This window comes from Leucoraja erinacea, chromosome 23 (genome assembly GCF_028641065.1).
Source record: "Leucoraja erinacea ecotype New England chromosome 23, Leri_hhj_1, whole genome shotgun sequence".
Taxonomy (NCBI): domain Eukaryota; kingdom Metazoa; phylum Chordata; class Chondrichthyes; order Rajiformes; family Rajidae; genus Leucoraja; species Leucoraja erinaceus.
Genome location: NC_073399.1, coordinates 8,423,832 through 8,438,646, shown reverse-complemented (window position 1 = coordinate 8,438,646; position 14,815 = coordinate 8,423,832). Strand labels below are relative to the sequence as shown.

At 44.3% G+C, this 14,815-nt stretch overlaps 1 protein-coding gene across 13 annotated transcripts in view; it reads right to left on the bottom strand.

Annotated features, from left to right (window-relative positions):
• The window catches only part of bptf (bromodomain PHD finger transcription factor), a 108,696-nt gene that overhangs the window by 24,434 nt on the left and 69,447 nt on the right, over positions 1-14,815 (bottom strand). For 6 of the 13 annotated variants that reach the window (XM_055653777.1, XM_055653768.1, XM_055653775.1 and 3 more), the window contains 5 exons: positions 10,261-10,425; positions 7,948-8,099; positions 5,978-6,113; positions 1,680-1,915; positions 618-843 (listed from right to left, as the gene is read on the bottom strand). In XM_055653777.1, the coding sequence (XP_055509752.1) occupies positions 618-843; positions 1,680-1,915; positions 5,978-6,113; positions 7,948-8,099; positions 10,261-10,425 (915 nt within the window). The remainder of the gene's footprint in view (positions 1-617; positions 844-1,679; positions 1,916-5,977; positions 6,114-7,947; positions 8,100-10,260; positions 10,426-14,815) is intronic. The other 7 variants (XM_055653771.1, XM_055653779.1, XM_055653780.1 and 4 more) reach the window with 5 other exon arrangements.

Genomic DNA, 14,815 nt, shown 5'->3' with positions numbered 1-14,815 from the left:
TATCAGTATAATGATTTTGAGGTTAAATGCTTAGAGAATTAAATTATTCAACTTTATACACACCTTACATGCACAAAGTTAATTATAGGGTAATTTGGTTTAATTTAGTTTAGAGATACAGCATGGAATCATTGGCCCACAGAGTCCATATTGACCATCACTCACCTGTTCACACCCCACTTTTGCATCCACTCCCTACACACTAGGGGTAATTTACAGAGGCCAATTAACCTACAAACCCACATGTCTTTGGGGTGCGAGAGGAAGCCGGAGCACCCGGAGGAAACCCATACGGTCACAGCGAGAACATGTAAACTCCACACAGACAGCACCCGAGGGTCTCTGGCGTTGTGTGCGGCCACGGCTCCACCACCTGCACCATCTTGCTGGCCATAAATCTTACAGAAATAATCTAATGCTGAGTAATACACATTTTATTGAAGATGCGATGGTCAGGATTCACTATTTGCTTGCATCATAAGAATCACAAGAATGTTCAGTTCCAGCAAAACATTCCAGAAGTAAATTTTTGAGAATCAATTCCAGAAGAATTTATGACAAAGATATTTAATTTAGGACAAATTGCGAGAATACATGATGCCATATAAATGTCTTACCTGGTGGCACTGTTGTTGTAGTGGCCACTGTGGGTGCAGCTGCTGTTGACGTTACTGTTTGCAAAGGCGTGAAGAGAAACCTCTGGATAGTTCCACTTGGCATGGCAGCCTGCATCAACTGTTGCCCTGGCCCAGGAATCACCGATACTCCTTGTGGGATAAGCTGAAGTTGTCCAGTTGTTTGCCCCTGTCCTTGAATAACCACAGTCAATCCCTGACCTCCACTCTGCAACAACATCAGCAGCATGATTAACAATTAGAAGAGAGTCGTGTTAGCATCAGTATGTATCTATATTTTAACAAACTGCCCGGCTGCACACCCTTATTGGAACTGATGTAGAGTTACTAATCAAAAATGTGAAATAATTTTCAAATTTGCAATAAATTAGAACAGTATCAGGACATATACTACTGATTAAAGTCGAAAAGAAAATATCTGGGATTTGTACTGTGCTTTTCATATCCCTGAAGTGCAGTTATCATTGTAATCATGAATTTGTGGTTGCCAGTTTGTCCACAGCAACCACACCCAACCGTCAATGCAACAATGGCCACTATATACCAACTCCAACCCTCTTGCAATAAAGGCCAATGTACCATTTGCTTCCGAACCATTCGAGCCATTTGCTTGGCAGCAACTGACTTTTTGCAATTTGTTCACAAGAACATCTAGATCTCTCTGTTCTGTTAAATCTTTCTTCATTTAAATAATAGTCTATCTTTAGTTTCCAAGTACTGAAGGGCATAAACTCACACTTTCCAATACTAAACCCAAATGCCACATATTCATCAACTCAAACGGTCTACATTCAGTTACCGAGTCTAAATTTCCTCAATACAATGTTCCCCCACCTACTTTTAAAGACATTAGATAGATTTGCCACTATTGAGAAAAGCAGCGTCGAATAAATGTAACGATCACTTCCAAATAGAAAACTTAGATCAGCTATTCACCTTCTTGATTTATGGATTGGAATTAAATGACATTTCTGACACTCTATGGGGTAGCATTCCTCTAGAGTGGCTTTCCTCAATCCCTGCTGGAAACATTACATTTCTTACCTGTCCCTGCGTGAGTTGAGTGAGTTGTGCCATTGTTAATCGAACCTGTCCCTGTTGTGGCCTTTGGATTGGCTGTTGGCCTTGTGGTGTGGCAGGCCGACTTTGGATAGGCTGCATTGGTGTGCTTGGAGCAGTAACCATCTTCTGGGTGGAATTTTGAACTAAATTGCCCGCATTCGACATCGTTGTTACAGTCTGCCCGCGAATAATCTGGGTGACCATCTGTTGGTTTTGACCTGGAAAACAAGTAGAATAGCTGGATTAATTATGACTAGCAGTATCGATCACTTTTCCTGGTGAACTTCCTGATCCTCTGCTTTAAATATTGGAAGGTAATAGATCTTCCCAAATTGACCTTTCTATTAATACAATTGTTATAAGTACCCTGACCTTGGTAAGCCCAGTAAACTATTGTAACACGTCTAATGATGGAAGAAGTGGTGATTAAATGCAAGGGAAAAAGAAAACCAAGGGAATTAGTGACATTATTTTGGAATTAAACTGTTAGCTCGTTCACAGAGTCAATAAATTCACAATGGGTATATAGCTACCTTTTTACCTTCATGATTCTAGTGAGGTGGTTAAAGGCTCTTCGACAGATCAAGTGAGGCGCGATTGTAGGCAAGAATGCCATTTACATGAAGCAAAACCATAAAACATTTGAACAATGTATTTAGCACTTCAATTATGAAAGGGCAGTGGGTTAGGATATTTTGAAATTTCTACTAGTTTTAAGCATCAGAAAAAGAAACCGGAAAGTGCATCAGTACTAATATTAGGAAGCAGATCGAGTTTGACCTGTGTTTATTTACATATCAGAGTGCAGGCTTATTTACAATGAAGGACCATTCTGGTTTGGTTACAGAACTCTTAGTCCTCATTTGTGAGGAGTATATTGTGACTTTTATAAATGCCTTTCATTGAATGTTTAAGCAATCATATGTAGTTATGTGAACAGTTATGTAGTTTCCTCCATTCTATATATCATGCCACCTTTTAAACAAACTAAGCATGAACATGTTCAATCTGAACTATATACATTGCTCCTGCTCTGTAGAGAAGAAACTTGTAGGAACGCCTATGCCTGCATCACTCTTGCCTTGCTCTCGACAGCTCTCAACTCTCGTCATCTCTGCAGTAGATTACCCTCTTTTTGGAAATAGTTATTGAGCTTCACGTTGCAGATTTGATTCAAGTTAATTTCACATGTTGCATAAATATTTGTGGGCCACAATACATTGAAGAGCCTAGCATTGGATAACAGCCTCTCAAATGCTGTACCTGTGCATGGTTTAGGGAGGAAACATGGGCGATGATGACACATTGTATGAGAATGTATTGAAATGATGGCACACTAAATGGAGAAAAGATGTGCACCAATTTACAGCGATTCCTAGCCTTTTCCTCGCCAACGTGCGCTCACTGGCAAACAAAATGGATGAACTCCGGCTAAGGATCACCTCCCACAACTGGACCAAGGACTGCAACATCCTGATCTTCACGGAAACTTGGCTCAACACTGACGTTCCTGACAGCGCCATCCAGCTATCGGGGCGTCATTTACTCCGAGCGGACAGGACATCAGACTCTGGTAAGACCAGAGGGGGGGGTCTGTGCATTTATGTAAACAAAGCATGGTGCACGGACTCCACCATCATCGAGAGTCACTGCTCAGCTAACCTTGAGTTCCTCTTGGTTAGATGCAGACCGTTCTATCTGCCCAGAGAGTTCACCTCCACTGTTGTGACTGCAGCCTATATCCCTCCTGATGCTAATGCCAAGCTTGCAATGAAAGAGCTGCATACTGCCATTAGCAAACAACAGACGCACAACCCCGAGGCAGCCTTCATTGTTGCGGGTGACTTCAATCACTCCAACCTGAAGACTGTACTCCCCAAATTCCACCAACATGTATCCTTCCCCACTAGAGTAGACAAGACACTGGACAAAGTCTACACCAACATGGCTGAAGCTTACAAAGCCATCCCCCTCCCCCACCTTGGTCAGTCTGATCACGTCTCATTGTTCCTGCTCCCTAAGTACTCCCCACTCATCAGACGGGTTAAACCAACTGTGAGGACAGTTAAAGTCTGGTCAGAGGAAGCGGACTTCACACTTCAACAGTGTTTTGGAAACACTGATTGGAAGGCGTTTGCAGCCCAGGCCACCCTTGACTCCCACACGGACATTGATTCCTACACATCCTCTGTTCTGGACTTTATAAACTCCACCATCAATAGTGTCACCTCCCTCAAACAGGTGACCATATAGCCGAATCAGAAGCCATGGATAAACAGCGAGGTCAGGCTACTGCTGAAAGCACGGGGCACCGCTTTCAGGTCAGGCGATGCTCGAGCCTACAGTTCATCCAGGGCTAACCTGAAGAGGGGCATCAGGAAGGCCAAGCACTGCCATAAGCTCAGGATTGAGGAGCACTTCAACAACAACTCCGACCCCCGACGCATGTGGCAAGGCATCCAGGCCATCACGGACTACAGACCCTCCAACATCACCCCCACATCCAGCGACGCCTCCTTCCTTGAGGAGCTTAATCACTTCTATGGCCGCTTCGACAGGGACAATCTAGAGACAGCCATCAAGGCTGTGCTACCTGCCGATCACCAACCCCTCACACTCACCCCCTACGACGTGTACGTGGCACTGAGTAAGACTAATGCACGTAAAGCTGCTGGCCCCGACGGCATCCCCGGGCGCGTGCTCAGGGCCTGTGCTGCACAGCTGACAGACGTCTGGACTGACATCTTCAACCTGTCACTTGCCCAAGCAGTTGTCCCCACTTGCCTTAAAACCACCTCCATCGTGCCAGTGCCAAAACACTCCACTGCGGCAAGCCTCAACGACTTCCGCCCAGTTGCACTTACCCCCATCATCACCAAGTGCTTCGAGAGGCTGGTCCTGGCACACCTCAAAAGCTGCCTACCCCCCACACTGGATCCCTATCAGTTTGCCTACCGCAAGAACAGGAGTACGGAGGATGCCATCTCAACGGCACTTCACTCCGCCCTCTCCCACCTCGACAACAGAGACACTTACGTAAGAATGCTGTTCATCGATTACAGCTCAGCATTCAACACCATTATACCATCAAAACTGATCACCAAACTCGGTAACCTGGGCATCGACCCCTCCCTCTGCAACTGGATACTGGACTTTCTAACCAACAGACCCCAGTCTGTGAGGTTAGACAAGCACACCTCTTCAACCCTCACCCTGAACACCGGCGTTCCACAGGGCTGTGTGCTGAGCCCCCTCCTCTACTCCCTCTTCACCTATGACTGCACACTTGTACATGGTACTAACACCATCATCAAGTATGCAGATGATACAACGGTGATTGGCCTCATCAGCAACAACGATGAGCTGGCCTACAGGGAGGAGGTCCAGCACTTAGCAGCATGGTGCGCTGACAACAACCTGGCCCTTAACTCCAAGAAGACCAAGGAGCTCATTGTAGACTTCAGGAAGTCCAGAGGCGGCACGCACACCCCCATCCACATTAACGGGACGGAGGTGGAACGTGTTTCTAGCTTCAGGTTCCTGGGAGTCAACATCTCCGATGACCTCTCTTGGACCCACAATACCTCTACTCTGATCAAGAAGGCTCATCAGCGTCTCTTCTTCCTGAGGAGACTGAAGAAGGTCCATCTGTCTCCTCAGATCCTGGTGAACTTCTACCGCTGCACCATCGAGAGCATCCTTACCAACTGCATCACAGTATGGTATGGCAAATGCTCTGTCTCCGACCGGAAGGCATTGCAGAGGGTGGTGAAAATTGCCCAACGCATCACCGGTTCCTCGCTCCCCTCCATTGAGTCTGTCCAAAGCAAGCGCTGTCTGCGGAGGGCGCTCAGCATCGCCAAGGACTGCTCTCACCCCAACCATGGACTGTTTACCCTCCTACCATCCGGGAGGCGCTACAGGTCTCTCCGTTGCCGAACCAGCAGGTCGAGGAACAGCTTCTTTCCGGCGGCTGTCACTCTACTCAACAACGTACCTCGGTGACTGCCAATCACCACCACCCCCCCCCCCCCCCCCCCCCCCCCCCGGACACTTATTATTATTTATTCAAATCGTTTGCTATGTCGCTCTTCCAGGGAGATGCTAAATGCATTTCGTTGTCTCTGTACTGTACACTGACAATGACAATTAAAATTGAATCTGAATCTGAATCTGAATTAAGTGAAAAAGAAATGGGACTAAGTTTGCAGACGGCGAGTACAAATGGGGTTGGTTGATGTGCCACATGATAATCTAGGAAATACAAAAGGTAAACTTACTGGCTGGGAGTATACCTTGTTGCAACATCAAAGGTGTTCGTATTATAGTCTTCCCAATTGCTGCAGTCTGTTGAAAGGGTGTCCTTATAACGGTAACACCAGGACGTATCTGCGTTGTTCCTCCTGTGGTCAGAACCTGGCATAAAACATTAAATAATATTCATTACAAAATAGGAATTATCATGCCGAAGGACAATATTATCAGAGGTTACAAAAGAGAATGGGTATAGTTATTTCCCAACAAATTTAAATTAATTAAAACTTGTGTTTCTACCAGCAACTCCAAGGTTACTAAATTCAAAGTCTTCAATGTGGACACAAGGAACTGCAGGTGTCTGTATCTTGAGCAAACCTCAAGGTGCTGGAGGAACTCAGCAGTTCAGGCAGTATCTGGGGAGGGAATGGAGAGACAATGTTTCGGGTCGGGACCCCTCTTTAGACTGACAAAGGGTTATGATCAGAAACATCTTCCGTCCATTCCCTCCACAGATTATGCCTAAACTGATGTGTTCCTCCAGAACTTCGTGTTTGGCTCAAAATCTTCAAATTTGAAGAACAGACTACGTTTGTTGGGTGGGCGGCGTGACTCACGTTGCAGCGGCCTCTGCAGTGCGTCTGTCGTTTTTTTAATTTTTTGTCGCGTTTGAATGTTTGAATGGAGTTTAAAGTGCTTTTTTTTTAAACTTGGTATGTGTGTGGGGGGCGGGGGGCGGGGAAACTTTTAAAATCTTTCCCCTGCACGGAGAACCCGACCTTTTTCCTGTCGGGTCTCCGTTGTCGTTGGGGCCTAGCACCGTGGAGCGGCCTCCAACTGGAACGACCTGGGGCTCCAGTCGCGGAGCTGTGGACCTACTTACCACCGTGGAGCTGGCCGAGTTCGGAGCGGGAGGAGCTGTGGTGGCGCGCTGCTGCGACCCGACCCTGGGGATTCGGAGGCTCCAACCGCAGGTCTGGTGGACAGTGACACCGGGAGCCCGCAGGTCCCTGCTGGGAGACCGCTTTTCGGGGCTTCCGCAACGGCGACTTCTCCCGCCCAAGTTGCGGGGTTGAAAATTACCTGGAGCGAGGCCTTACATCATCGCCCGGCGCGGCTTTAAATGGACGCGGGACTTGCTAGCGCCCGCCGGGAGCTCCAACATCAAGACCCGGAGCGCGGCCTTGCATCGCCCGGCGCGGCTTTAATGGCCGCGGGACACTTACCATCGCCCGCCGGGGGGCTTTGACTGACATCGGGAGGAGAATGGGGAGTGCAGGGGAGAGATAAGACTTTGCCTTCCATCACAGTGAGGAGGAGATTCACTGGGATGGATGTTTGTGTAAATTGGGTTGTGTCTTGGTTCTTTTTCTTGTGTGTATGACTGCAGAAACCAAATTTCGTTTGAACCTCAGTGAGGTTCAAACGAAATTACACAATGACACAAATGTATTGTATTGTATTGTGACCAGTAAAACTGAACTAAACTGAAACTGTCCAAGGTCTGAACTGCTGAAACCCAATGTAATGAACACAAGAACCATCTTCAATTATTTGTGTGCATGCAATAACCCAGTTGCCTGTTGCTGAACTGCACTCAGCCTAGAACAAGGAATTAAACAGCCATTTGCCCCATCATGCATACTTTTACTTCATTCACACAATAAAGATATCACTGGCAAAGTTAGTATTTATTACTATCCCACTGCTAATAAACTGCAGCACGTAGTTATTAAAAAGAGAATTCCAGGATTTTGTAACAATGTAGGAACAATGATACATTTCTAAAAATAGATGATCTGAAGGTAGTTTGTGCTGATGGGAGTTATCATATCCCTGCTGGAACTGTTCTTATGCATCATGTAACTTGAATACATATACTCCAGCAAATAAATGATACTTTTTAATGTTGAATTAGGAACATCAAGTATAATTGCACGGATCCATTCTTTAAAACAAATAGATTTAAAATATGAGTAATCAAAATAGTAAATACCTGTACCTGCTGAGTTGATGTTGTTGTACCCGGTGCATTCTGCCGCAGAGTTACTGTGGCAGTTCTTGGTTGGAATGAAGTAAAGGTTTGCTGGCTTGAAGTAGTGCCTGATGGAATGATTCCCAAAACTTTCTGCTGCACCTGAACTACTCCTACAAAAATGACAGGGAAAACTCAACGTTCATCGAGAACAATCACTGCCCATGCATTAGACAATGGTAAATGCTTGTTCATTCAGTACCAATCTCAATTATTCAGACTGTTTCAGCACATAGTGATAATGGAAAAAAATTATGTTCATAGATCTTATGTCTAAGGTGTGTAGTCCTGTGGCGAATAGAAACTATTGAAGATAGAACAGTCAAATGTTTGACCAAATATGACCTGATCAGAGGAGTTAACATGGATTCATAAAACTTCTCAGATGAAAGATCAATTACTCTGCTTCTTTCATCATAGATTCAACCCGAGTATTTCCTATTTTATGAATTTATACAGTTTGCTTAGCAGATAGCTGAATTTTACGATGGTGCTGGCAACCTTAAAAAAAAGCTATATATATTAGTTACTATAAAAGTAAAACGATGAAAGCATTTAATGGGTTTCTACAAAATAAACTTTGTATAAATGGATACAGCGTGGAATCATTGGCAATGTTTACCATGTTCACCAGGTAAATGAAGCTTAAGTTTACTGATGACATTGGGCTTGGCAGCACAGTAAGCAGAGGTGATAAAACATTTATATTGAGGTGCCTACACATCTATTATTTGGAAATTCAAAAGAAACAATTCCTTCCCAATTCATAAAGGTTTATGAGCAATCAATCATAACGTCTATATTAGAATGCAGTCACTTAAAAGTAGTTGACTGTTTTCTACTTTGCTATATCCACATGGAATGGAATTCATGGCATGTTTTAAAACAACAATAAATTGTTGTGACAACTGTCACTTTAGACTTCCTGGAAATAGTTGAATGTACAAAAGATTCTGATTTCATCTTCAACGTTACAAAGCAGTGCTTCAAATGCAAAGGAACACAATCCGAGAGCTAACAACATCTCTGACTGAAGATAGACACAAGGTATTGGAGTAACTCAGTGGGTCAGGCAGCATCTCTGGAGAAAAAGGAGCACCCTTTTCCATAACTGTCCCACTTATGCGATTTTTTCGGCGACTTGCCGGTACCCGTCATAGTCGCAGCAGGTCTCTGAAAATTTCACGATATCGCAGGGGCACGCCTGTACTGTCGTGAGTAGTCGCCCAAAGAGTCATATCTTTTTCTGGTCGCCGCTGGATTTTCAACATGTTTAAAATTTTTGGAGACCTGCTACGACTATGACGGGTGCCGGCAAGTCGCCAAAAAAAAAAAAATCGCACAAATGGGATAGGCCCTTTACCTGGTCATCTGTTGCTGGCCGTGCTTTGTTCTGGCCTTTTCTTTCTCTCCCCTCTACTTTCAGCTTGTTCACTGAGCCACTCTAGGTGATAGGTAAACACCACCCTAGGCGTTTGCTACTCTGTGCACTTCTTTTGAATGATGCTTATTCTGGAGAAGTACCGACTCATCGTCTGAGGCAAGGAGGCAGATAATCAGCAGGGTTTATTTATTTCTTTAACCTGAAGCCACAATACTTAATGGGGTCCACTGTCAATGTTAAGAACTTGCAGGAGCACTCCTATCTCAGTATATAGCACTTAGCGGGAACCTCTGCTGGCTGTTATTCATCTGGTGGGACATGCATTGTGGTGGAGGAGAATGGGATAATTCTGTGAATACAACAATGCGAGGTTGAAACTAGGCTAGAATGGAGCAGCTCTTCTAACTTGCAGAAATCTCCAAATATTTGTAAAAGGCCAGTGCAAAGAGGCACTGGGGCCAAATGTCCTATTTAAAAAATGAAGATAATTGGGTCACCAACTGGGGTCACAAACTACCATGCCCCAACTTTCGCCGCTGTCTGAGCTCAGCAGCTTTTCCACCCCATGCTAAGTACAGTTTATAATTTTTTTAAAAGAGGCAATAATGTATGTCACACAACAACAAACATAATTAAAAATACAACAACAAAAGAGAGCTGTATAGGAAGGAACTGTGGATGCCGGTTTACACCGCAGATAGCCACAAAATGCTGGACTAACTCAGCGTTCCTCCAGCAACTCTCCTTTTGTTGCTCCAGATACCCACATTTGCAGTCACTTGTATCTCTATTTAAAAAAGGATACTGCAGCCAGTTATACCCTGACAGACATTGGTGTAACAATTTAACCTTCCGTCACATAAATAACACATTAATAGACTCCACCCTACCTCCTTGAGTGGTTGGCACGTTGACGGTGAGGATTTTGCTGTTTGCCGGGAGTGGAAGCTTGGCAGTTATCACCTTTCCCGTCATGGTTACCGGGCTCCCTGTGATCTGGAACGTCTGACCTGCGGTGGCAATTGTTGTACCTGTAGTAGCAACTGTGCTGGTGACTAATAGATAGCCAGAGAATAAAAGTACTTACTTATATTTGCAAACATGTAGAGAATAAAAGCTAGTGTTTGAAGAAATTATTGTGTCTGCTGTTAACCAATAAAACCAAATTTAAAAAGCAAATACTGAAAAAAGCTGAGCATGCACGCTTGATAAAAATTATGCATATTTTTGTCTTTTTGACCGTACAAGTAACCAAATGTACAGTTAAGTCAAATAATGATGAGATGCTACTAACCCACTTGTGTACGATTAGCAACCATTGATGCATAATTAAATGCATTCAAACTATTTAAATATATTGATTGATCTGTTGCAAAATAGGTACGTTTCTAAATTCAAGACTTTCTACTAAGCATGACTGAAAACCTTGCAAGTGCATTCATTCCCCAGCTGATGTCCAATATATTATGTCATGCATAGTTCAGCAACCCTTGATGAACACAGACAGCTTTATGCCTTTCCCACTGAAGGACAGTGTTTTGGAACAGTGCCCAATTCTCCTCCTCGGCCCTGTGACAAATGCCAAATGTACAATGATGTGCAAAAATAAGAACAAAGAAATAATTAATGTAAATTTTCAATGCTCTATTCACATTTTGAGACCTCCATGACAGATGAAACCAGTTAAATAGGCCACCATCATGAATTGTTTCCAAACGTAGTTTAAAGCCAAGGAAGAGGTATATAAATTGGCCAGAAGAAGCGGCAAACCAGAAGACTGGGAGAAATTTAGAACTCAACAGAAGAGGACAAAGGATTTAATTAAGAGGGGGGGGGGGAAAGCATGAAAGAAAGCTTGCGGGAAACATAAAAACTGACTGTAAAAGTTTCTATAGGTATGTAAAAAGGAAAATATTAGTGAAGATGAATGTAGGTCCCTTACAGTCAGAGACAGGTGAATTTATAATGGCAAACAGGGAAATGGCAGAACAGTTGAACGAGTACTTTGGTTCTGTCTTCACTAAGGAAGGCATAAACAATCTCCCGGACATACTAGGGGACCGAGGATCTAATGGGAGGGAGGAACTGAAGGGAATCCATATTAGTCAGAAAATGGTGTTAGGTGAACTGTTGGGACAGAAGGCAGATAAATCCCCAGGGCCAGATGGTCTGCATCCCAGAGTATTCAAGGAGGTGGTCATAGAAATCGTGGATGCGTTGGTGATCATTTTCCAATGTTCTCTCGACTCTGGATCAGTTCCTGTGGACTGAAGGGTAGCCAATGTAACTCCACTTTTTAAGAAAGGAGGGAGAAAGCAAACAGAGAATTATAGATCAGTTAGCTTTAGATCAGTAGTGGGGAAGATACTCGAGTCGATTATTAAATATGTTATTGCAGTGCACTTGGAAAACAGTGACGGGGTCAGTCAACGTCAGCATGGATTTATGAAGGGGAAATCATGCTTGACCAATCTTTTGAAAATTTGAGGATGTAACAAGTAGAATGGATAAGGGAGAACCAGTGGATGTGGTGTATATGGACTTTCAAAAACCCTTTGACAAGATCCCACACAAGAAATTAGTGTGCAAAATTATAGCACATGGTATTGGGGGTAGGGTATTGACATGGATAGAGAGCTGGTTGGCAGACAGCAAGCAAAGAGTAGGAATTAATGAGTCCCTTTCAGAATGACAGGCAGTGACTAGTGGGGTGCCGCAAGGCTCGGTGCTGGGAACCCAGTTGATTACAATATATATATTAACGATTTAGACAAGGGAATTAAATGTAACATCTATAAGTTTGCTGATGACATAAAGCTGGTGGCAGTGTGAGTTGTGGAGGATGCTATGAGGCTGCAGGGCGACTTGGATAGGTTGGGTGAGTGGGCAGATGCATGACAGATGCAATATAATGTGGATAAATGCGAGGTATTCACTTTGGTGACAAGAACAGGAAGGCAGATTATTCTCTGAATGGTGTCAGATTAGGAGAAGGGGAGGTACAACGAGACCCGAGTATGCTTGTACATCATCACTGAAAGTAAGCATGCAGATACAGTAGGCAGTAAAGAAAGCCAATAATTAGCCTTCATTGCAAGAGGATTTGAGTTTAGGAGCAAGGAGGTCCTACTGCAGTTGTACAGGGCCCTGGTGAGACCGCACCTGGAGTATTGTGTGCAATTTTGGTCTCCTAATTTGAGGATGGACATTATTGCTATTGAGGGAGTGCAGCGTAGATTCAGCAGTTTAATTCCCGGGATGGCGGGACTGACATATGATGAAAGAATAGGTTGACTGGGCTTGTATTTGCTGGAATTTAGAAGGATGAGAGGATATCTTATCGAATCATACAAATTTCTTAGAGGATTAGCAGGGTAGATGCAAGAAAAATGTTCCGGATGTTGGGGGAGTTCAAAACCATGGGTCACAGTTTAAGAATAAGGAGTAGGCCATTTAGGATTGAGATGAGGAAAAACATTTTCACCCAGTTGTGAATCTGTGGAATTCTCTGCCACAGAAACATAGAAATTAGGTGCAGGAGTAGGCCATTCGGCCCTTCGGGCCTGCACCGCCATTCAATATGATCATGGCTGATCATCCAACTCAGTATCCCGTACCTGCCTTCTCTCCATACCCCCTGATCCCCTTAGCCACAAGGGCCACATCTAACTCCCTCTTAAATATAGCCAATGAACTGGCCTCAACTACCCTCTGTGGCAGAGAGTTCCAGAGATTCACCACTCTCTGTGTGAAAAAAGTTCTTCTCATCCCAGTTTTAAAGGATTTCCCCTTTATCCTTAAGCTGTGACCCCTTGTCCTGGACTTCCCTAACCTCGGGAACAATCTTCCTGCATCTAGCCTGTCCAACCCCTTAAGAATTTTGTAAGATCCCCTCTCAATCTTCTAAATTCTAGAGAGTATAAACCAAGCTATCCAGTCTTTCTTCATAAGACAGTCCTGACATCCCAGGAATCAGTCTGGTGAACCGTCTCTGCACTCCCTCTATGGCAATAATGTCCTTCCTCAGATTTGGAGACCAAAACTGTACGCAATACTCCAGGTGTGGTCTCACCAAGACCCTGTACAACTGCAGTAGAACCTCTCTGCTCCTATACTCAAATCCTTTTGCAATGAAAGCTAACATACCATTCGCTTTCTTTACTGCCTGCTGCACCTGCATGCCTACCTTCAATGACTGGTGTACCATGACACCCAGGTCTCTCTGCATGGATGGCAGTGGATGCCAATTCACTGGATGTTTTCAAGAGAGAGTTAAATTTAGCTCTTTGGGGTAAGGGAATCAAGGTATATGAGGAAACAGCCAGAACGGAGTATTGATTTTGGAGGATCATCCATGATCATATTGAAAGGCGGTGCTGGCTAGGACCGAATGGCCTATTCTTGCACCTATTTTCTACGTTTGTTACTTGCCGAGTCAAAGACAAAAATATGCAAGGAGTAATCAGTGGGTGAGGCAGCATCTATGGAGAGAAGGAATGGGTGACGTTTCGGGTTGAGACCCTTCTTCAGACTGATGTCAGGGGGGGTGGAGGGGGGGGCGGGAAAAAGATAGAAAGTGGGCAGAGACAGTAGGACGTAGGAGAACTGGGAAGGGCGAGGGGAAGGAGGAAGAGAGCAAGGGCCATCTGAAATTAGAGAAGTCAACGTTCATACCACTGGGGTGTAAACTACCCAAGCGAAATATGAGGTGTTGTTCCTCCAATTTGTGATGGGCTTCGCTCTGACAACGGAGGAGGTCCAGGACAGAAAGGTCAGATTGGGAATGAGAGGGAGTTGAAGTGCTGAGCAACCGGGAGATCAGGTTGGTTACGACGGACTGAGCGGAGGTGTTCAGCGAAACGATCGCCATGCCTGCGCTTGCTCGCCGATGTAGAGAAGTTGACACCTGGAACAGCGGAATCAGTAGATGAGGTTGGAGGAGGTGCAAGTGAACCTTTGCCTCACCTGGAAAGATTGATTGAGATTATGTCACCCATTCCTTCTCTTCATAGATGCTGTCTCACCCGCTAAGTTACTCCAGCATTTTGTGTCTACCTTCGATTTTATCCAGCATCTGCAGTTCTTTCTCACACAAAAATATGCAATTTGTTTTTTCTCAACTATGTGTGCTGTGTACAATTACACATTGATTAGTGAAGTTGCCTGATCCAGCGAGTATGAAGGGCAAAACAGATGACCCAGAATTTGTTCACAGAGGCTACAACATCGAAGAAAGCTGCCTACAAAAGGTCTGGCAATCTATGGCAAGAACCTCCTCCTTTTGTCATCAGTTGTTGTCAGGCTTCAATTCAATTACATCCCTGGATCTCTGCAATCTGTCATGTCAGTCATCTGGCTGAGCAGCAATTACATTGAAGGATACACAAACAGCATATGATGAAGCAAAAAAAAAAAAAAAAATCAATATTTAACTTTTCACAGTAT